Here is a 24,064-nt window from a genome sequence, read left to right on the forward strand (position 1 = left end):
TGCTGCAAGATTCAGAGTTTGGAGCTGAGTGTGCAGAATTTGATAGTTCTGTTGAGACAATAGGTGAGGTGTTTGAGGCAAGTAGTAAGGAGGAAGGTGTGACATATTACCAGTGTTGGCGAGGCCAGTCCAGAGCAATCAGAATCATTTTTGGTTTTTCCTGTCTGACTTTTAGTAAGACCTTGGAGAGTAGAGGCAGAGGGGGAAAGGCAAAGACTGATAGGTTTTTCCAGCTGAAGGATAGAGCATCCACTTTCCATGCTTTTTTGTGATGAGTTCTTGTGCAGAATTTGTCCAACTGATAGTTTTGGGGAGAGGCAAATAGATCTATGTCTGGGCACCCCCATTTTCATGTCAACATGCTGAAGATTTGTGGATCCAGTTTCCATTCGTGTGGGTCCATAAGATTTCTGTTTAGGTTGTCTGCCAGAGAATTTTGCTTTCCTGGCAGGAACTGAGCTTGAAGGTGTATTTGGTAAGTCTAGGCTGTGCTCCACAAGGCCATGGCTAGTCTGTAAAGGGGGTAGGAGTGGGTACCCCCTGCTTGTTTATGTACCACATAACTGTGGTGTTGTCCATCTTTATCAGTAGTTGTCCTGGATGAAGGAAGTACTTAAAGGCTGTCAGAGCATTCTGTGCAGCTAACATTTCTTTCTGGTTGATATGTAGATACATTTGGTTTGGGCTCCATTTGCCCTTGAATGTATCTTCCTGCCAGATGGGCCCCCCAAGCATAGTCTGATGCGTCTGTAGTTAGGGTTTGGGTGGCAGGAGGTAGAAAAAATGACAGCCCCTTGTTTTTGTGACATGCGTCTGCTTACCAAAGGAACTCCTGTTGCAGGCAGGGAATGACAGGAATCATTGTTTCCAGGCTGTGACAATGTTGACCCCATAAGCTTTTTAGGTACCATTGAAGTTTCCTCATATGCAGTCTCGCATATGGAATTAGTAGAATGCAGGATGCCATGAACCCCAAAGCCTGCAGAATTTGTCTTGCAGATAGCTGGGTTTTTGTTGCCACTTGTTTGAAGTATGTTGTCAATTGAATTTGTTTGTCTGGCATGAGGTAAGCCATCTGGGCAATTGTATTCAAGCTTGCACCCAGGAATGTAATTATTTGAGAGAGTACCAGTTGTGATTTCTTTTCGTTTATGGTGTACCCTAGGCATGCTGGAAGCCTTTTTACAAATGCCAGATGCTGAAGAAGAGTGTCCTTGTCCTCTGTCTGAATGAGACAATCATCTAGATATGGATACATTTGAATGTTTCTTTGTCTGCAAAATGCAATTACTGGTGCCAGGCACTTTGTAAAGACCCTGGGCACAGTAGATAAGCCAAAGGGCAGTGCAGAGAACTGGTAATGCAAATAGCCTGCTTTGAGGCGGAGGTATCTTCTGCAAGATTCCCTGTTTGGGATATGCAGGTATGCCTCTTTTAAGTCTAGAGTTACCAACCAGGCATTCTTGCCTAGCATAGGCAGTAGCTGTTGTAAAGTCAGCATTTTGAATTTTGGAATTTCCAGGAACATATTTAGAATGGATAAGTCCAGAATTGGATGCCATGATTGGTCTTTTCTGGGTACCAGGAAAAGTCTTGAATAAAATCCTTGTCCTTTTTACTTTTCTGGTACTGGATGAATAGCCCCCATATCCATGAGGGACATGACTTGTTTCTGGGCCTCTGCCCACTGATGTGGTGGCAGATCTGGCCATCCGTTTGGAATTGGCAATGTGTGGAAATTAAATCTGTACCCCTGGGATACTATATTTAAGACCTACTTGTCCTGGGTAATTAAATGCCAATTTTGAGCATGAAGTGCTATTTTCCCCCCAAAGGGGCTGCCAAAAGATAAGTGCTTGGAGATGGCAGAAGAAAGTCATTGAGACTGTTTACAGTATGGTTGTGCTTTGTTACCTCCTGATTTGGAGGTGGAGGCACCCCATTGTTTTGACCTGTAAGATCCTTCTGACTGAAACCTGGAGCCTTTGGAACGTCTGGGTTTGCCCCGAGTGGCTCTGCTGGACACAGGAAAGGACCAATTCTTAGCAGGCCAGTGTCTACTGAACCTGGGTGGCTGCACTTGCAAGAAATCTTTTACAGTTTGCATAGATTTAGCTTTGTCTTCCATCTTTTTTAAAACCTCTTCTGCCTTATTACAAAACAGACTGGCTTGCTGTAAAGGAGCATCCAACAATTTAGCTTTAACATGATCAGGCAGATTTTGCCTCTTGAGCCAAGCATGCCTTCTTATCACAGATCCAGTTATGGCGGCCCTGCAAGAGGCCTCCAAGGAATCAAAACCACATTGCAAAGTATGCTTTCCAACCTGTTCTGCTGAATGCAATAATTCCTGTAACTCTTTATTTTCCACACAATCAGAAATCAACATCATTTTCTGTTTCAGTAAGCCCATAACATGCTGTTGATATTTAAGCATATGAAACTGGCAGTTTAAAGTCCTGATGGCCAAGGTTGCAGACGTATAAACCTTCTTACCCCATCTATCCAGCACCCTGGAGTCTCTATCTGAAGGGATAGGATATTTGGCTCTAGAAGCCTTAACACCCTTGGGACCCTGAGAAATGGTTTCAGGATCAGCAGCAGGATTTTTGAAAATAAATTTGTGGGAGTCAGGAACCCTGTAATATCTGTCTGGCTTACTAGGAGCTGGAGGCAGGGAATCAGGAGCCATGCCTGATTCCAAGAAAACATCATCAACAATGTCTAAGACAGGAGGTATGGCCAAAGGCCTATGCGGAGGAAGAAAGAGGAAATCCCTAAGCCTCTTTTTGGATTCTGAGAAGTCCTGACTCTCCCAATGAAAATGTTCCCTTAAAGTATGCAAAGTCTCTCCAAAAGAGTAATCCTCAGGAGAAGCAGAAGGGATGGATTGCTCTGCATCAGAGTCCTCATAAGATGGGATAGAACATTCCTGATCAGAAGAAATGGAAACCTGATCTGAAGATTCATAATCAGTGCCTTGCCTAGGCCTCTTAGCGGGGGGTGGGGGGTTGGGAACCCCTGATCAAGGTAATTAAGTCCTCAGCCATTTTGATCATTTGTTTTTTAGGCATAAGGGCCTGAGCACATGGTTCATGCGTCATTTTTTTTTAGACATAGAAGTAGGTTTTGGCCTTGTTTTTGATGATGGTGTCAGTTTAATATACAAATGTTGAGGCCTGAAAACACACTCAGAAGCCGGTGCCTGCTCAGCGACTCCGGACCCATCCAAGGGAGAGACATCCGCAGGTTCAATGCTTGCAGAATCTCGCGGCATACCAAACTCCAAATGGGTCTCGGTTGAGGCCTGCGACTCAAAAGTAGCGAGCATCAGGGGCTGCGAAAGTGCCTCACTGAGTACCGGTAAACTGGCGACTGGCTTAGGAGAAGCTTCGTCGTCGATTTTGGACCTCGACGATCTGTCCTTGCGTTTTTTGTGAATTCCAGTAGTCGGATTGCTAACCGACGACATTTCAGGATAGTTAAATCTTGAACCAAAGTATTTAGAAGCAAAAATATACTGACGTTTAATAGTGCATTGGTTAAATTTAGCACAAAACCGACAGCAAGGCACATTGTGATCAGGGCCTAGGCAAGGAACACAGTACAAATGAAAATCCTTATGAGGTATTTGCTTCCCACAAGTAATGCAATTATTAACTTTCACTGACATCGGTAAGGAGCAAGAAAAAGTTTCCCCAATTGGGTACTTAGCTTTAGTTTGAAGACTTCGGTACTGAAACTCGAAAACGAAAATTTCAGGAGTCGGCCGACCGGCACTTGCGAACTGCTTCTGCTTCAGGCACCACGCGGCAAGAAAGATGGATTAAAATGGCGTCGGCTGCATGTTTTATACCCCTGATGACCTGACGTCATGGAAGAGGAAACAGCAACAGATGCAGGACCCAAGTCTTTGTTATTCAGGCTGAATGAGGGCAACCTGCCAGTAGATTACTCAAATGTAATGAATGCAACAGTGAAACACGAAGAACATCAAGAGTAATGTGGAAGAAAGATACGCAGACAGTTCCAGCAGTAGTAGGAGCAACAGGTCATAAAAAAGAATCTATAATCATATTTAGATCTGTTACAGATGCATGTAACTTCGTATGAATTGCAAGAGGAGTCATTACTGGGCACACTGCAGGTGCTGCGAGGAGCACTTCTGGCTAACATCAAAGATTGAAACAATACCAATTTCAAGAACTTTAATCATATTTTGACTTGTAGGTATTAGAAACACAAAAGACTTGGAGAAATTAAAAAAGAGGCATCCTGGGATATACAGAGTATAATGAGCCCATCAATGCAGTGTTCTTGGCCTTGGAAAGTGCATTTATGGTTGAGAGTATTTCCTAAGGGGTGTCTGGGGGGAGGGAGGGAAAATTGCAGCTAAATTTGTCGGCCACTAGATTTGGAGGTTGCAGACATAGCTGAATTGTGATTGTCCTTAAACTGAGAAGCTATTTTTAACTCAAATTTCACTTTGGCAATTTTGATTTGCTCCTTGAGTTACTTGTTTAGATTGACAGGGGAGTTTTTACCTTGCCTGGCACTGCACCTCCTAATTTGTGCCCTGATTTCTTCCTTTTGTTATACAACCTACTGATTTTGGGATTCCACCAGGGTGGCTTGTTTATCGAGTTTGCCCTTTGTTTATTCTGGATGGGTGCAGCTATCTACATGAAGTCTTTAACATGAAGCCTTTAACACAATTGTACAGGGTTTCCATGAACAATTCTGCATAAGCAACAGTGATCTCAGGGTTTGGGGAGGCTTGAAATGTTGCCAGGTTGCCACTGACTAGTAGGGAGTTTGTCTTAGAATAATCCCTAAAAGTTCCAGGGTTAGTTGAGGTCTAGGATTTTTTTATTTCAAAGGAGACAGGTTTATGGTCTGACCTGACTAGTGAGGATATTTCATGGGGGAGGGGTGTAATATTCTCTGATGTTTGTATGATGTCCGGTTTACAGGGGGGTAGTTACAGACTGCCGTGAATTGCATTGAATGGGGAGTGCCTCCAACATGTTTATATATGTATGTAACTTCCTGTGTCAGAGGGGGACCTATACCTTGCAAGGATATGGTAAAGGACTTAGTCTTTTGTAATCTGGATGTAGAAAAGCTGAAGTGCGTCATACTGTTAGTCCAGGCATGTGTTTGATTTTGCTATAAATTAAGACACCTTTACATTATGTCCCTTCCTGTGCAGTAGCTGATCTTAAGTTGTGGAAGGCATTATTGCCCTGCACTGCTGGAATGCTCTCCGCAGTTTTAAGCCATTAGACATTAACTGCACAGACATCTGCATTCTCTTTGGTGAGCAGAGGTTGCAGGAATGGGAGTTTCTTGTTTAGACTCCAGGCTTTGAGCAGGAACACCTTTAGATTTTCTTGGGTTGATTATGCTATGTTGGAGTGTTTATCAGTTTGGCAATGGCTACAAAGGGCACTGTAAGAGTAGGCAATGTTTCAACCAATATTCAAAAGCCTAGATGGGACAGATGTAGACCATCCCTGGCAAAACAGCATGGTCTATCAACCATATCCTTCCAGGCTGACAAATACTGTACCCTCTTTGAATGATACCAAAAAATATCCAATTATTAAAGTCAATCATCTTCTGTTTTTAAATTGTGGCATCAGCCTCAGAGAAGGCAGAATGCTGCCCAATGCTAGGCTCATACCAGCATGGGACACAAACTGCACTCTGGCTAGTTAAACCTACAAACTCTTGAGGTCACTGCATCTCGGGGCAAAGAAGAATCCTTGGGATAACAATCAATCTTTAGATAAAAAATCCCAGTACTCACAAACTAGCAATTGTACATAAAAGTATTGATCTTTAGTGCCCAAGTCTGTCATCTTCACCCCCATTTTTTTTTCTTTTCTGTATTTCCAATGGTCTAGGGATGTACACGTTTTTTGGTACATTTTTTAAACTGCAAACTATTATTCTGCATTAAAATCAAACTTCCAACTCTATAACTACACAATCAGCCTCCTGGCTTAGCTAAAATTCCTTCTGCCCCTTACCACCCCAACAACTGGTGCGATCAGCAAACAAACTAACACTAATGATCTGTCCGAGTGTGCTCTCAAACATGAACATGTTACAAAGCACTGGCCTCAGCAGTGAACCTTGCTTTTTTCTTCTACTCACTTGCTTTTCCACAGAAAGAGACCCTGAACTGCTATAATTGCTTCAGCTAGTTTCCTAGTCATGTAACCATTTTTGTCTGCAAACCCTCTCCTTTAACTTTCCCCAAAAGCCTACTATGGGATACAGTACTAGAGATCTTTGCAAAGTTCACATACACCACACACAAACGTTTTTCTGATGTCTACCTTAGCATACTAGGGCAGGTTTAACTATCAAGGACTTCTCCAACATGAAGCCATGAATTTGGCTTTCTGAACATAACTAGTGGCCAGGGACCCTAATAGGCTGCCCCTAGAAAGTACAGCTGTGTACACTTACCATAAATGTAGATGTTTGAGTGTAGTCAATATTGCAGTCCTAACAAATGGGTTATCCAGCTCCCGGTAGCCCTTGATCGGGCAGAATACCAAAGGTAAGTAAATATGCCGTCAGTTGCCGTCGGTTGTAAAGGACGTCAGTATGTCAGATACAAAAGGAGGCAGCCGATGTCACTTCCTCAGTCTTTCTTGCCATAACAGTCAGGAGCCCCCAAGAAAACAAGGTTAAGACCAAAAATAAAAGTATCTTTGGTAAAATAAACCAAATAAAGCCTGCACCTTAGGAAAGGAGAGCAGAAGAAGACCAAAAAAGGGGGAAAGTACAGTTCTGTACCTACCATAAATGTAGATGTCCGATAGACATGCAACTGCAGTCATAACATGTGGGTTGTCCTGCCTCAGGCAGCCCTCGGTCGGCAGTTCAAAGTCTGGGTCCGACGTCAGCTGATGTCGCATTTCTCTCCGACGTCAGAGCGGCTGGAGTACATAAGCATCAGCCAACGCCATTTTCTTCAGTGTTTCTTGCCCCAGATGCCAGGTGCCCTCCAAGGAAGGCTGTAATCAAATTGGAAGACAAAAACAGGATTCCAAACAAATAAATGAGCAATAAAACAAATACACCATAACAGACATCCCCAGCTAAGAGTAACAGGGATAGGAGTGGACCCTAGGCATAGAGGGGTATGGAGGGAGGAAAATCCGACTGCAGTTGCATGTCTATCGGACATCTACATTTATGGTAGGTACAAAACTGTACTATGTCCTTCAAGAATGCAACTGCAGTCATAACATGTGGGTAGAATACCATAGCTTAGCTGGGGAGGAGGTATGCACTAGGAAAGAGATGGTGTGGCAATCAAACCCTGCAGGACTGCGAAGCAAAGCCTGCTCTGGATCTGGAATATAGAGGGAGATTGTAGTGTTTGGAGAATGTATGCACGGAGCTCCATGTAGCAGCTTCTAGAATGTCCTTGGTAGGCACCCCTCTTAAAAATGCTGTAGAGGTGGCTGTAGCTCTGGTGGAATGTGGTCTGACATTGGCTGGAACAGTCTTTCCATGAAAGGAATAACAGAATCTGATGCAATGTCCAATCCATTTAGAAATAGTCTGTTTTGAAATTGCTTTTCCCTGGACTGCAGAGTAAGCTACAAAAGTTGTTCAGACTTCCTACTGGCCTTGGTTCTGTCCAGGTAGTATCGAAGTTGTCTGTGAATGTCCAAGGTATGCAAAAGTCTTTCCCCTTATTCTCAGGATTGGGGAAGAAAGCAGGCAGATGAATGGCTTGATTTAGAGAAACCTAGATACCACCTTTGGCATAAAAGTAGGGTTGGTCCTTAATGAAACCCTGTCTTTGTGGAAAATAATAAAGGGTGGTATTGCCATTAGGGCCTGTAGCTCCGAAACCCTTCTTGCTGAGGTAATTGCCAACAGGAAAGCTGTCTTCCATGAGAGAAATTGCAAGTCAACTGAAGCTGCTGGCTCAAAAGGAGGTAGAGTCAGTTTCTCTAAGACAAAATTGAGGTCCCAGGCTGGCACTGGGGCCTTTCTTGGTGGCTAATGTTCTCGATTCCCTGAGGAATTGTCTTAGTAAGGGGTGAGAAAACAGGAGGATCAGTGTTGTATCTAGCTGAAATAGCAGATGCATGTATCTTTATGGAAGAATATGAGAGGCCGTTCTTTAACATATCTGCCAAATATTCCAAGATAAGTGGGATGTTCAGCAATGAAGCATCATGTCCCTTGCTGGTATTCCAATTGCTGTATCTTTTCCACTTTGCTAAGTAAACCTTTCTGGTGGATGGTCTTCGAGCCTCTGTTAGTATCCGCTGAACTTCCTTAGAGAGATAAGCTGAAGTTATTTATGGGATCTCCCAAGCTGTTAGCTGCAGTGTCTGAAGGTTTGGATGCAGTGTTTCGAAATTGTGTTGAGTCAAAAGTAGAGGCCACTGAGGGAGGGCCCACCTCCTGGTGTGACATATGCTCCGTAGTAGTGGGTACCAGTGTTGTCTTGGCCAATCCGGAACTATTATGATTCCCTTGGGCTTCTCTGCTTTGATCTTTAGTAATACTGAGGTCACCAGTGGCAGAGGTGGGAATGCATAGATTGCTAGGGAGTTCCAGTTGAATGAGAGGGCATCTATTTTCCAAGCTTTTGGATGGTATATCCTTATGCAAAATTTTGGTAGAAGATGGTTGAGGTGAGAGGCAAATAGGTCCACTTCTGGCTTGCCCCATGTCGAAGTGAGTTGTCTGAAGGCCTTTGGATGTAACCTCCACTCGTGTGGATCTGTGAAATTCCTGCTTAGGCTGTCCGCCAACACATTGTCTTTTCCTGGAACAAACTGGGATTGTAACTGGATGTTTTAGGCTCAGTGATTTCTCCCAAAGCTGCATTGTCAGTCTGCAAAGGGGTAAGAGTGGGTGCTCCCTGCTTGTTTATGTACCACATCACAGTGGTGTTGTCTGTCCGTATCATTAAATGGCCTTGCTGGAGTTGGTGTTGAAAAGCCTCGATGGCATGCATTACTGCCAGCATTTCCTTTTGGTTTATATGCAGATGTGTTTCCTTTGAAGACCATTGTCCTTGTATACACCTGCCTTCCATGTGCGCCCCATCCAAGGTCTGAGGCGTCTGTAGTCATGGTCTGTGTTATCTGTGGTTTTGAATGACATACCTGTGTTTTCCTGGCTCACCGAGGCCCACCATAGGAATTCCTTTTGTAGGCATGGAATGAGTGGTATGATTGTCTCCAAGTTGTTGCTGTGTTGAGACCAAATGCTTTTAGGTACCATTGAAGCTTTCTCATGTGTAGTTTTGCTAATGGAACCAGTAGAATGCAGGATGCCATGTAACCCAGGGCCTGTAGGAATCTCCTTGCAGTCATCTGGGTGAGTTTTGCTAAACCTTTGAAGTAATGAGTTAACTTCTCTTGCTTGTCTTCTGTCAGGTAAGCCATCTGAGAGGCTGTGTCTAGTTTGGCTCCTAAGAAGATTATTTGCTGGGATGGCTGCAGTCTTGACTTTTGGAAGTTGACTGTGTATCCCAGAGCTTGAAGTAATCGTATGACATAATCCAGGTTTCTTGTCAACATCAATTTGTCGTCCGCTTGTATGAGGCAGTCGTCCAGGTACAGGTAAATTTGTATACCCTGGAGCCTGCAATGAGCAATTACTGAAGCCAGGCATTTTGTAAATACTCTGGGTGCAGTAGATAAGCCAAATGGCAATGCTGAGAATTGATAATGCTCTGGCCCTGCAAGAAATCTGAGGTATCTTCTGCAGCTGTGTCTGATAGGGACATGCAGGTATGCCTCCTTGAGGTCCAGAGTAATCAGCCACGACTCCTTGCCCAGCATGGGAAGGAGTTGCTGTAGAGTCAGCATTTTGAACTTTGGTACTATGAGAAAGGTGTTTAATGCGGACAAGTCCAGTATTGGTCTCCATTGAGATTCTTTTCTTGGAACAAGGAACAGTCTTGAGTAAAACCCCTGTTCTTGTTCTTGTTGTGGAACTCTTTCTATTGCTTTCATTCGAGTCAGCAGAGTGATTTGTTTGATAGCCTCTGCCCTTTGATTTTGTGGTAGGTTTGGCATGCCTTGTTTTCTTAGTAAGGTATGAAAATGAAACCTGTACCCTTGGTCTATAATGTCCAAAATCCATTTGTCCTTTGTCAGTCTGTGCCAGTTTTCTGCAAACAGAGATAATTTCCGCCCAAAGGAGCTTCTAGTTGTTCCCTGGTAGGCGGTAGTAGAGGAAAGTCATTGAGTTTGTGGTTGTTGGGCAGGTGGAAACCCTGCGTCACTTCTTTGGTTTCCTGGCTGCCATTGTATAGTCCCCTAGGTCGGCCTCTGTATTGGCCTCTTCCTCGTACGTCTGTTCTTATGAAACTTTTCTGGATTAGGAAAGGACCAGTTTTTTGAAGGCCAATTCCTACTGAATCTGGGGGTTGAACCTGGAGGAAATCTTTCACAGTCTGAACTGATTTTGCTTTTTCTTGATGGTCTTTAACACATCCTTAGCATTTGCACCAAAAAGCTTGTTCTTTTCCAAAGGTGCATCCAGAAGTTTTTTTACATGATCTGGTTGATCTTTTAACCAAGCATGTCTGAATCACTGCCCTGTCATAGCTGCCCTACATGAAGCTTCAGTGCATCATATCCACACTGCAGGAAGTGATTGCTTACTTGCTGAGTGTTATGTACAGCTTCCTGCAAAGTCTTCCTGTCTAAAGGATCAGGAGAAGCTAATGTTTTGTAAATCTTCTAAGAGATAATCCTGATATTGTAACATATGAAAAAGGCAATTTAAAGCTCTCAGACATAAGGTAGTGGATGTGTAAACCTTTGTGCCCCATCTATCTAATGACCTTGCTTCCCTGTTGGAGGGCAAAGGATTTTTGAGGTGGAGGCTGAAACTCCTTTAGGCCCCTGTGAAATAGTTTCCAAATCATCAGAATGGGCCCTGAATAAATGGGAATGAGTTTCTGGGACCCTGTAATACCTGTCTGGCTTGGCTGGAGCAGGAGGGAGAATCAGGGGTAGCACTAGAGTCAGAATACAAATCATCCAGAACATCAAGTACAGGAGGAATAGCTAAGGGCCTGTGCTGAGGCTTCTTAAGGAAAGTCTAAGGCGTTTCCTAGAATCAGAATATTCCTGACCTGCCATGAAATGTTCCTCATGGTGTGCAGAACTTAAGAAATATCCTCAGGAGGGAGGCCGAGGGATGGAATCTTCTGCATCCGAGTCCTCATAAGTCTGGAAGAGCTCTTCCTGGCTATCAGAGTGGACAGAGCCCTCAGAGTCTTCATCTGAAGGAGTAGGGTCAGAGGGTTCAACCCGAGCCTTTATCAGGAGGAGGCTGGGATGCTCTCTCAGGATGGGCCTGAGAACCTCTAATCATGGAAATTAAATCAGCCGCCATGGACATAATTTGTGTCTCGTCGGCTGAGGTAAGGACAAGTAATATGCTTTGTTTTGCTGGCTGCCTTAGCCCTAGTGTAGGCCTTAATAGACATGGCCATAGGAGGCCTGGCAGCTCCACTTGTCTACAGCAATGGTCTCGGGCATTTCCCCGGTTTCGGTATCCGGAGGAAAGTCTATAACTGGCGTCGGAGTAATGACTGGAATCGGGTTCGTCGTGGTCGGTGTCTTGGTTCGGGCGGTGGAGAGACCGTCTCAGAGGAACCGGAGCACCGCTTAGGATTTTGGCGTGGAGTCGGTGGTAGGCAGGCCGAGGATGTCGGTCCCGGTCTTTTCGCTTTGGTGTTTGCGATGTCGGAAGATCCGGCGGCATGGTGTAAAACAAATTATCGCCGAAAAAATCTTCAGCGAACTCCGCCCGGCGCCTGAGAGTGCGCTTGTTGAAGCGAGCACAGGCTACACCGGCCGAGACATCATGGTCTGGGCCCAGGCAAGGGAGGCAGTAAGAGTGGAAATCCTTATGAGGTATTTGTTTACCACAAAAAAGACAATTGTTAACTTTTTCAGTAATTTCTGACATCGGCTGAGGCAAGAAAAGGTCCCCAATGGGGTACTTAGCTTTTTCGATGACTTGTATCGTAGAATACAGGAGCTGACCGACGGCACTTGCGAACTGCTTCTGCTTCGGCTTTGCGGGAAGAAAGACTGAAGAAAATGGCGTCGGCTGATGCTTATGTACTCCAGCCGCTCTGACGTTGGAGAGAAATGCGACATCAGACGTCGGACCCAGACTTTGGAATCCGGCCGACCGAGGGCTGCCTGAGGCAGGACAACCCACATGTTATGACTGCAGTTGCATTCTTGAAGGACATCCAGGACTGCAACAGTGAATACACTCAAACATCTACATTTATGGTAAGTGTACACAACTGTACTATGTTCATCATGTTTCACTGTTGCAGTCCTTACTTATGGGTTGATTACCAAAGCCCAGAGGAGAGGGAGGAGGTACCAACCCAATCAAGGATTGGAGAGAATGCCCTGCAGAACAGCAGTGGCAAACCCCGCCCTGGATCTAGAAAACAAAGGCAAATTATAATGCTTTGTAAAAGTGTGTAGAGAAGACCAAGTGGCAGCTTCTAAAATGTCTTTAGTACGGACACTCCTTAAAAAGGCTGCAGAAGTGGAGGCTGCTCTTGTGGAGTGGGTCCTCGATCCTTGAGGAAGAACCTTGCCATGAAAGGAATAACAGAAATTAATACAGTGTGCAATACATTTAGAAATGGTTTGCTTAGAAACAGCTTTGCCCTGAGCTCCAGGAGCAAAACCGACCAATAACTGTGCTGATTTCCGAAGGTCTTTAGTACTGTCCAGGTAAAACCTGAGCTGTCTGTGCACATCAAGAGAATGTAGGATCTTTTCACCTCTATTTCGAGGATTAGGAAAGAAGGTAGGAAGGTGTATGGACTGATTAAGCATCAGGATTGAAACCACCTTAGGCATAAAAGAGGGATTGGTTCTCAGAGAGACACGATCTGCATGGAAGATAAGAAAAGGCTCCACAGCCATCAAAGCCTGCAGCTCCGAAACTCTCCTTGCTGAAGTTATAGCCAAGAGAAAGGCAGTTTTCCAAGAGAGAAACTTTAAATCTTCAGTGGCAGCTGGCCCAAAAGGAGGAAGAGTGAGTTTCTCTAAAACAAAATTAGGGTCCCAGGCCGGAGTAGGCGCTCTTCTAGGAGGTTTTAAGTTGCTAGCACCTCTGAGAAACATTTTCATCAGGGGATGAGAGAAAATGGGTTGTTCAAAACAACAATGAGCAGAAATAGCTGAAGCATGGATCTTGACATAGGAAAAAGAAAGGCCATCTTGAAGCAAATCAGCCAAGTATTCCAGGATCAGAGGAAGAGTAGGCTGAGAAGAAGATTCCCCTCTAGTCTGCATCCAATGAGAGAATCTTTCCCATTTGTCAGCATAAAACTTCCTAGTGCTAGGCCTCCTGACCTCATGAAGTACGTTAACCACCTGCTGGGAAAGGGAAGAGGAAATAGATGGAGTCATACAATAAGCCATGCTGCCAAATGGAGAGACTGAAGATGAGGATGCAGAATTTTTTCCCCTTCCTGAATCAAAAGATCTGGTTTCAGAGAAAGATGCCAAGGAGGAAACTGGGAGAGACTGCGAAGCAGCAGATACCAATGCTGCCTGGGCCAGTCTGGAGCTATGACAATGGTCCTTGGTCTTTCGTCCATGATCTTCAATAATAGTCTGGGAAGAAGAGGAAGAGGAGGGAAGGCATAAACTGAAAGTAGCATCAAAGGCAAGGACAGAGCATCCATTTTCCAGGCCTTGCAGTGATGCTGTCTGGTGCAAAAAAGTGGTAGAAGGTGGTTGTCTGGGGGGGGGGAGAAAAGATCCACCTGAGGAGTGCCCAAACGCTGAATGATGCTGTAAAAGACTGTTCTGTTCAGCTGCCACTCGTGAGGACCAGGGTCCATCTGCTCAACTGGTCTGCCAAAACATTGAGTCTCCCTGGAAGAAACTGAGCTAGAAGATGTAGGCCCAATGATGCTGCTGTGGACCAGAGAATCATGCTCTGTCTGCACAGGGGTTAAGAATGAGTCCCTCCCTGTTTGTTGATGTACCACATGACTGTGGTGTTGTCTGTTCTGACAAGCAGAGTTCCTGGAGAAAGAAGATGCTTGAAAGCCAGTAAGGCGCCTGCTGAACTGCTATCAACTCCTTCAGGTTTATGTGCAAGTGCATCTGCTGGGCGTTCCAATGTCCCTGTATGCATCTGCCATCCAGATGAGCTCCCCTGGTGTAATCCGATGAGTCCATGGTCAGAACTTGAATGGCAGGAGGTGGGTGGAAAGACATGCCTTTGTTTTGCAAATAGGCTGTTGCCCACCATAGAAACTCTGTCTGCAGACAAGGAATCAGAGGAATTATCATCTCCAGGTCCTGTGTGTGCTGACACTAAAAGTTCTTGAGGTACCACTGCAATTTCCTCATATGCAGTCATGCATATGGAATCATGAGAATACAAGAGGCCATGAATCCCAGAGCTTGCAGGTATTTTCTTGCAGGGAGCTGGGACAGGCTTGCCAAGTCCTTGAATTAAACTGAAAGAGTTGTCTGCTTCTCTTGGTGAGATGTATCATCTGGGCGGCTGTGTTCAGACTCACACCCAGGAATGTTATCTCCTTGGATGGTACCATTTTCGATTTTTCCTCGTTGAGAGTGTAACCCAGGGAAGAGAGAAGAGTCTTTACAAATTCCAGAGAAGAGTCTTTACAAATTCCAAATCCTTTAACAGCTGTTCCTGAGAATTTGCTTGAATTAGACAGTCGTCCAAGTATGGATAAATCTGAATTTTCTTCTGCCTGCAAAAAGCAATGACTGGAGCCAGGCACTTTGTGAAAACTCCGGGAGCAGAAGATAAGCCAAAGAGCAGCGCAGAGAATTGATAATGTTGCTTGCCCACTCTGAAGCGAAGGTACTGCCTGCAGTTTTCCCTGATAGGGATGTGCAGATAAGCTTCTTTGAGATCCAAAGTTACCAGCCAGGAGTCTTTGTCCAACACTGGTAGTAACTGATGCAGAGTGAGCATTTTGAACTTTGGAATTACCAAGAAGGAGTTCAGAATGGATAGATCCAGGATAGGACACCAGGTGCCTTCTTTTTTTTTGGAACTAAGAAAAGTCTGGAACAGAAGCCCTGGCCTACCTGCTGAGCAGGAACCGGTTCTATTGCTCCCAGATGTAACAGAGATAAAATTTCCTTTTCTACTTCTGCCCTTTGGTTTGGAGGAATGTCCGGGAATACCTTATGTACTGGAAAGGTGGAAAGAAAACCTATGTCCTAGGGATACAGTTCTGAGTACCCATTTGTCATCTGTGATGGTGGCACAGACATTTGCAAAAATGGCCAACCTTCCCACAAAGGAAACTCCAGGTAAGCAGGATCAGGCAGGCATTGGACAAAGTCATTGAGAATGCTTGGATTGAGATGCAGGCTTAGAACTTCCCGACTTAGATGTGGAAGCATGCCATTGTTTAGTCCTTTGAGGGGGTAGCCCCCTGACCCCTAGCAGACTTGTAACCTCTAGTCCTAGAACGGTTCTGTCTGCTGGTATCAGGAAACATGCAACTCTTAGAAGAGTAATTCCTGCTGAAGCAAGGAGGTTGAACTTGCAGAAAGTCTTTAACTGTTTGCATAGACTTGGCCTTATCCTCCATCTTTTTAAGCATCTTCTCTGCTTTGCTGCCAAAAAGACTGTCCTTGTGTAAAGGTACATCTAAAAGCTTGGACTTGACAGGGTCTGGAAGGGGCTGTTCCCTGAGCCAAACATGCCTTATAACAGATCCAGTAGCTGCCGCCCTGCAGGAAGCTTCTAGATAGTCAAAACCACAATGTAACGAATGCATGTTGACAAGACTGGCAGAATTCAGCAAATCTTGCATATCTTTACTCTCCGCCAAAAGAAGCACACTTGCAATCTTTGACTTAATAGTCTCCAAGGTGTGCTGCTGATACTTGAGCATATGAAAAAGGCAATAAGTAGACCTAATAGCAAGAGTGGCAGAGGTATAAACCTTTTTACTCCACCTATCTAGATTCCTAGATTCTCTATTGGAAGGAACAAAATTTTTGGTAACAGTGGCCTTAACTCCTTTAGGCCCTTGAGAAATAACCTCTGGATCAGCCAACAGATTCCTGAAAAGAAACAAATGAGAATCAGGGACTCTATAGTACCTGTCATGTTTCCTGGGAGCAGGAGGAACCAAATTTGGAGTCGAGGAATTTTCCAGGAAAACATCATCAACCATGTCCAACACAGGAGGAATAGCCAGAGGCTTAAGCTGAGGCAAATTCAAAAACTCCCTGATCCTTTTCTTAGATTGGGGGTAATCTTGACTTTCCCATTTAAAATGCTCCCTAATTGTATTTAAAGTATCACCAAAGGAATAATATTCTGGAGGAGAAGCAGAATGAATGGATTCCTCTGCATCAGAATCCTTAAAAGGAGAAAAAACCTGATAAACTTCCTCTTCATCAGCAGAAATGCTAGAAGTATCAGAACCTGAATAAAATAAAACTTCTGGAGAGAAATCCCTGCCCCTTTTTGAAGGAGGAGGCTGTGAGCCCCTAATAAGAGTCAAAAGGTCATTAGCCATTTTAACCATTTGAGATTCAGGGGAAGGAGAGGAAGCTGGAGCCTGTTTCTTCACAGGTTGTGACTGGAGGATTTACTTGCAAGTTGGAAGGAGTTGGGAGGCTTGGCCACCGGTAAAGTAGAGGTGGAAGTCGTTGGTATGTGCCTGTTGTCAGAACGAAGAACTGAGGCCTCAGACTTAGCAACAGGCAGAAGGTCAGGAGACAAAATGGAAGCCGGCGGCATGGAGGGCTCTGAAATGGTCTCAACCGAGGCCTGCGGAGGAAAATCCGCGGACTGCAGGGGCTGCAAAAGCGCCTCACTGGCTACCGCAAGACTGACGACCAACTTAACATCGTCGGTAGATTTCACCCTCTGAAGCCTGTTGTGGTATTTATCCTTACACTTCTTAGGAATATCCGAAGCCAAGATCAGTGGACGCCATACCGACGAACTTAGGCCAAACTCCAAAATGCTTGGCTAAAAGCTTAACCTGACAACGAATAGTACGCGGATTAAAGGAAGTACAAAGATCACAGTTAGGAACATCGTGGTCAAGGCCTAAACAAATAATACAATAATAATGAAAATCTCGATGGAGAATCTGCTTTCCACAGGCAAGACAATTACTAACGTTTTCTGACATTCGTTAAGGCAAGAAAAGAGGATCCCCAACGAGGTACTTAGCTGCAGTTGGCTTCAACTCTGTAGACGGAAATGAAAAAGGTAAATGGCCAATCGGTACTTGTGCAAAAATGCTTCTGCTTGGGGCTCCGTGGCAAAGAAGACTGAGGAAGAGATGTCGGCTGCCTCCTTTTGTGTCCGACGTACTGATGTCCTTTACAACCGACGGCAGCCGATGTCATATTTACTTACCTTTGGTATTCTGGCCGATCGAGGGCTACCGGGAGCCAGATAACCCATTTGTTAGGACTGCAACAGTGAAATATGATGAACATCCCTTCTTTTAATCTTCCCAGGGATGAAAGAAAGACAAACAGGCCTATAATTACTAACTCAGTATTTAAACATACATTCACTGTTGATAATTTTACATCTTCAGTAACAAATTATATTTTAATTTCTAAATTCTGACATACTAATCAGACATTTACTACCTCCACACCGTCCTTCACCAGGTCTTTAATTCATTCCCAGGTGAAAATAGAAAAATCAAACCGATTTATAACCCACTTGTAATGATAAGCAAAATAAAGGCTGATTTTATGAAACAGAAGTCATACACTGCCTAGTGTGTGTGTGTGTGTGTGTGTGTGTGTGTGTGTGTGTGTGTGTGTGTGTGACCAGAATTTTTTAGTTAATAACACAATACCTGTGGCTAGACATGTACTGACTATGAAGACATGACAGAAATGAATTAAAAAAAGTTATTTCCCTTCCATCCAGTTAACGTCCTGCATGTGAAGGGCACCAGAGCCCAAAACATCCCTCATCTACTTACTGCTGGTAGGAAAACCGCAATCAGTTATCTGAAACAGGGTCTCCACTCCTTCTACAGACTCAGGCAGGAGGGTCTTGTGTTTTTCAAACAGCAGCAACAGCTGTTCTTTTGGGATGCTGTATCCTGCACATAAAAAAACGGAAATATTAAACTTAAAAAGTTTAATCCCAGGACTTGCTCTTAGTAGTTTATCATACCATTTTATTTATTTTATTTATTTATTTATTTACTACATTTAAATTAACCAGGAAAGTCCACTGGGCCTGAAATGAGCCCATTTTCAGTGGAGGCCCGGGGGAAAAAAATACACATTAATTGCATACAAAAAAATAATGACATAAACAGAAAAAAATCATATAGTACAATTATACTGAATGAGACTGGTAATAGAAGCAACAGTATAAAAATGCAACCATTGACATATAGAAGCAATAAATGGCATATATTTCAGTGACATGACTGAATGATATTTGCAATGGTGCATAGAGTGTTTTCAAGTAACACATGAAAGTAATATATCTGCAGGTGCACTTACAACATGAGCCAGTCTCTGAAACAGAAGCTCATTTACAAAGGCTTAGGTTAAAATTAAATCAGCTGCAGCACTGTGCAATTACACATTGCAATAACTCAGTCATGTGGGAAATCTGAAACCCATGATAAATGAATACTATGTAAGCTAAGGAAACTGCATTATTCAAAGATACAGGCTAAATAATGTGTCTCTTAAAATAAAAGTTATGTACTCCCCATAACTATGCATCTGTGTTGTCCATATTCATTCTTCCTAAACGTATGGGTCTCGGATCAGTCCTCTGATCTGAATCAGCCACATTTAGTTAGACTCTCAGATTCGACTCTCAAGCTCCTCCCTTTACCCATAATGCCTCAGAGTCATGTAATACCACAGATTAAGTTTGCTGCCCCATAAACTATGATTTACTATAACCCGAATAAAAGGAAAGATGGGCTCAAACACAAACAGTGGTTCCAATATCACTATCAGGTCACATCCAGAAGAAAGGTCAAGGGGAAGGTAGGGAGAAGTTGAGGGAGAATGAAAATGGACAGCACAGGTGCATATTCATGGCGACTACATAACTTTTATACCCGATGTCATTTTCATTCATTCATTCTTCAACATACGGGACAGATTCCCCAGCTATGATAACCTTGGGTGGAAATCATGGGAGGATATTCCAGAGTACCTCAGAACCAAGGGCAGCTCTGGCTCTGGAACTCAGATCCAACTTATAATGAGCACTAAAGGTATGGGCATTGGACCAAGTGGCTGCAGCACAAATATCAGCCAAAGCTCTGGACCAGAAAGCAGATGAAGTAGCCATGGATCTAGTAGAGTGAGCTTCTGGAGTGTTTGGCAAAGATAGACCTCATTGACTATAAACAAATGATATGTAATATGTTAATCACTTTGCTAAGGTAACTTTAGAAACTGGTTTTCCCAACCTACTGGGGGCAAAGGTGATGAACAACTAATCACTTTAATTAGAATTATTTGTCCTGAGAAGATAAAAGCAGAGCCTGTCTATGCACATCTAAGAGATGAAGCATGTATTCCCCTTTATTAGAAAAATTTGGGAAGAACACAGGTAAGTTGATGACTTGATTGATGTTCACCTCAGTTACTTTGGGCATAAAGAATCGATTAGTATGCTAAGTGACTCTATCTTTGTGGAAGATCAAGTAAGGGGATTTTGACGAGAGTACTTGGAGTTCAGAAACTCACCTTGCTGAAGTGATGGCCACTAAAAAAAATGTTTTCCAAGAAAGAAATCTGAGCTCACACTTGGCTGAAGGCTCTAAAAGCGTCTGAGTCAGACCTTGCAGTAGCAGCATAAGATCTCAGGGTGGAGTAGGAAGAAATTAGATCTGGACTGGGGTCCAGAATCCAGGGCGGATGTAGAAGATGAGGCCAAAAGGAGGTAATGAGGATAACCTTGCTCTTCAACCAAAGTGCTTTTTGAAGAAATTTGGGGATTAGTGGTAAGACGGGATAAGCATAAAGAAGACCAGAGGGCCAAACATGAACTAGAGCATCTCATGGTGACTCCTCTTGGGAGGGGATCAGGGCAAACATATTCTGCACTTGTTGTTGTGGGGACAGGCAAATAAATTGCAGCAAGGTTGACCCAACTGATGGAAGATCCTTTCTGCCACTAAATGACAGACACCACTCGTGAGGTATCAAAATGGACCTGCTGACCACTAGCACACTGGATTTCCTCAGTATGTGCACTGCCATAATAAAGCAGTGGGAAGAGATATCCCACTACCACACACTCATTCCTTCTCAACAAATGAGATAGGATAGGATAGGATTGGGTACCCTCCTCCCATTTGCTGATGTACCAAACTACTGACATATTGTCTGCTTGGATAGCAATCATCCCCGGAGGAAGAGTCCTGAAAGGCCTGCAACACTAGGATGACATCCCTCATCTTCAGGACACTGGTATACAGATTGATCTCTTCTGGAGACCACATGTCTTAAACTGTCTGTGCAAAAAAAAAAAAAAAAAATTTATTTTTTTAACCTGCTATGTTGTCATGTTTTATCTGATTATATTATTGTTTTTATTTCCTATCTTCTTATGTAAACCATTTATGCCTTTTTAAAAAAGTACAACTGATGGAGCTTTTCTCCCCGGGCCTCTACTGAAAACGGACATATATCCAGTTGGACTAGCCCGGTCAACAAATGTAAAATAAAATAAAAATAAAATAAAATAAATAAACATACACCCCCCACCCCAACTGGGAGGCATTTGTGGTCACCGTGACTACTGCAGGTGGAAACATGAAGGGGCGTCCTTGACAAACTTTGCTACACAGTACTTACCAACACAGGGAATCCTTACAAACAAGAGAAAGTTTTATCAGACAGGACAGAGACTGTAGAAGAACTAACCAATGAACAGCTACAGTCCACTGAAGAACATTCATATGGATTCAAGCCATTGGGACAGAGGTAATAGTAGCCACCATTGACTCTACGGCCTGAAAAAACAGTTTTGTTGGGGAAGAAGGGTGCAAAAGAACTTGTCTCACCTGTAATCTTAGGGACCGTATTGTTTGATGGAAGAAAGGCCAACTGACTGGTGGTCTCTAGGCAAGCTCCAATAAACCCCCAAACTTGACCGGGTTGTAGATGAGACTTGGCATAAATGACTGTGACTAAAGACTGACATAACTGGAATAAGTAGTTCCTAGCCTTTTTGAGGAGATGTCTAGCTGGGGCAGTGAGGAGCCAGTTATCTATGTAGGGAAACACTTTGAATCTGAGCAGTCGCAGGTGAGCTGCTACCATTACCATGTACTTGGTGAGCACCCTGGGGATTGTGGTGAGGCCAAAGGGCAGGGTCTGAACTGGCAATAACTGGTCCCCAGCTAGAAGTTCTGGTTTTTCCAGGAGTGTCTGTTCATTTTTGATGTGATAGACAGTGCACATTCAATCATCCTTCTGTAGAAAAGATAGAATGACTGAACTGTGACCATCTGGAACTTAGAGTTCTTTGCAAACTGATTTACACTGCCAAGGTTCAGAATGGGTCTCAGGTCCCCTGTTTTTTCTGACACTAAAAAGAATCTTGAGCAAGTTCCAAATCCTTTCTGGTCTGGTGAGACCTCTTGGATGAATTTTGTCTAGCAGCTTTTGAATTTTTAATGCTGCTAACTCTTGCTGACTGGGTGGAACATCAGGGAGCCTTTTCCATTCGGTTGGTAGGATTTGCAAAAAGGGAATGAAATAGCCTCTGCATATAATCTTTTGCAAACAAGTGTCTTTTATGATTCATGCCCAGGCTTCTGGGTGTAGAGACAAGTGCCCCCTGACTACCCCCAGAGAAGAGCAGTTGGGCAACCCTTCAGAAGTGCTGGAAGGGTTTATCTGTAAAAATATCTCAAAACCATTGGTTCTGCATGCCCCCTCTGCCATGTGGGTGGCATCTTCCATAGGAACTTCCCCCTGCCTTTGGGGAGAGTTTCCCCTCATGAGGTCAGAAAAGGATCTGGTGACTTTTGGAACCACATCTTTCTACCACCATGCTCACTCCTGGAAAATGTTCTCTGCAGGGTAGAAAAACATATTCCCATGGCAGACAAAGTCTTTCCATCTTGTTCACTACAGGAGAGCATTTCTTTTACTGTAGGGCCAAACAGGGAAGAAATATAAAATGGAGCATTAATGAAAGAAGACTTGAAGGACTCCACAAAGTCACATAAGCACATCCAGACATGTTTCCTGATGGCTACGCCTGAACCTGCCACCCATGAGGAGCCTTCCACTATACAAGAGCTTTACCTCATGGATGTGTTTGAAATAGACTGAAGGGTGGCCATCTGCAAAGATAGCGGTTTATGTTCTTCTGCCAATGTGGACTCAGGAAGAGACTTGGAGAATTCTTTAATCAAGTATCTCTGCAGTCTGGTGAAATATGCTAAATAATTAAGTGACCATAAAGCAAAGATCAGTGAAGTGTAAACATGTTTTCCAAACATGACATTCACCCTGGATTCTCTATTTGGAAGGTGGACAGAAGGGCTCTGTAGTGGCTACCACCACAGCCATGGCATCCACAGGAACTCTCTTACGACAATGAAGCCTGTCTTTTGGGGGAGAAAAAAATTTATCAAGGTGACGAAGAATGGGTTCTATGGTGTCAGTTTCTTTCCATGTTTGATAAGACACAAGATCTCAAAGGTCATCAGCTGGGGGAGTAACCCAAGATATAGATGGGCCAATCCGAATACTTCTAGGAATACTGACTCCTCTTGGGAAGGGGGATCAGAAAAGCATCCACCCTTTCTGTCTGCAGATCTCCACAATATCTCCAAATAAGATGTCTTCTGACTGAGACCTTGGGGATCTCTACCCTTCATCACAGTCAGTGTCTTTGGTTAAAGATTCCTTTTACATAATCTCTTCTGAGGGATCTCTTCAGTGGGATGATCTGGAGAGGTTTCGGAACACAGGGGATGTTCCTGTACAGGAACTGCCTGGAAGCTTGAACAGATCAGCTCTCCTTCAGGGATATGTCAATGAGGCTCAGAACTTGGATCCAAAATGGGTAGGGTGGAAGGATCTAAAAATAATAGTAGATTGGACTCTTGGGTGAGAGAAATCCCTCTCCACCACCTCAAAGGTAGAAGGACCTGGAGAAGCAATTACTGTCCCAATCAAAGTCAAAGCTTCATGTGCTGCCAAGCCCCAACACTGTCCAGGCTCCTGCCATGAAGGAAGAGTTGGACCTGAGGTGTCCAGCTCTAAAGGGAAGTGATGGCTCTGAAAGCAGTTGTGTCAAAACCATTCCCCTGTGTCTGGAGCCAAAGCTTCATCTCCAAGATCTGTCCTGCTCTACTGGGATTTTACACTTTATCTCTCGAAATTCTTGAATCCAAGGGCTCCAACATCAATGAATGGATAAGAGAAGCAGAGACAATAGGATGAGATAGAGCCTGGAGGCTCACAGATCTAATGGGAGATGAAGATGGCAAAACCCCATCTGAATCTGAGCCATGAGGAACTTCCTCATCAGCTTATCCACATCTGCCTGGGAAAGAATCTGGGAGCACCTGATAGAGGACGATGTTGAAGGGGGACATGACATCTCTTTGGAGTCTCTTGTAGAAAAGGGAAATCAATGCCATTGGGAAACAGGTTCTGGAGAAAAAGATTTGAGCATCCCCAATGTTGGGTCCAAAATTGCTGGATCTGATCTTTTGGGTAACTTCGCTGGCAGCTCCGAGGCTGGGGCAGGGTTTAGAGATTGGGCAGGAGAGCATTTTCTCTGCTCTCTGGACATCGAAGAGAATTTTGGTTTCTTGGTGGAAGTCTGAACCCCTGAAACAGTAGTGACAGAAGCAGATGCAGGCAGCAACCCTTTTAATATCCCCCCCTTTTTCAACCATTGCTTTAGGCTCAAGAAATGAAACACGCAAAAATCTAGCAGGAGGTTTCAAGGTTCGCCAGTCCTAAACAATATACACACTCCCTGTGGGCATCAGAGTTGGGTATTCTATGCCAAG

General features: G+C 43.9%; 1 protein-coding gene across 1 annotated transcript in view; it reads right to left on the minus strand.

Moving 5' to 3' along the window:
• Window positions 1-24,064, minus strand: part of LOC122814887 (oocyte zinc finger protein XlCOF28-like) — a 162,434-nt gene that overhangs the window by 133,304 nt on the left and 5,066 nt on the right. Inside the window, exon 2 of the mRNA XM_044087157.1 lies at window positions 18,020-18,142. Within this exon, the coding sequence (XP_043943092.1) occupies window positions 18,020-18,142 (123 nt within the window). The remainder of the gene's footprint in view (window positions 1-18,019; window positions 18,143-24,064) is intronic.

This window comes from Protopterus annectens, chromosome 11.part0 (assembly GCF_019279795.1).
Source record: "Protopterus annectens isolate FY-2018-M chromosome 11.part0, PAN1.0, whole genome shotgun sequence".
NCBI lineage: Eukaryota > Metazoa > Chordata > Ceratodontiformes > Protopteridae > Protopterus > Protopterus annectens.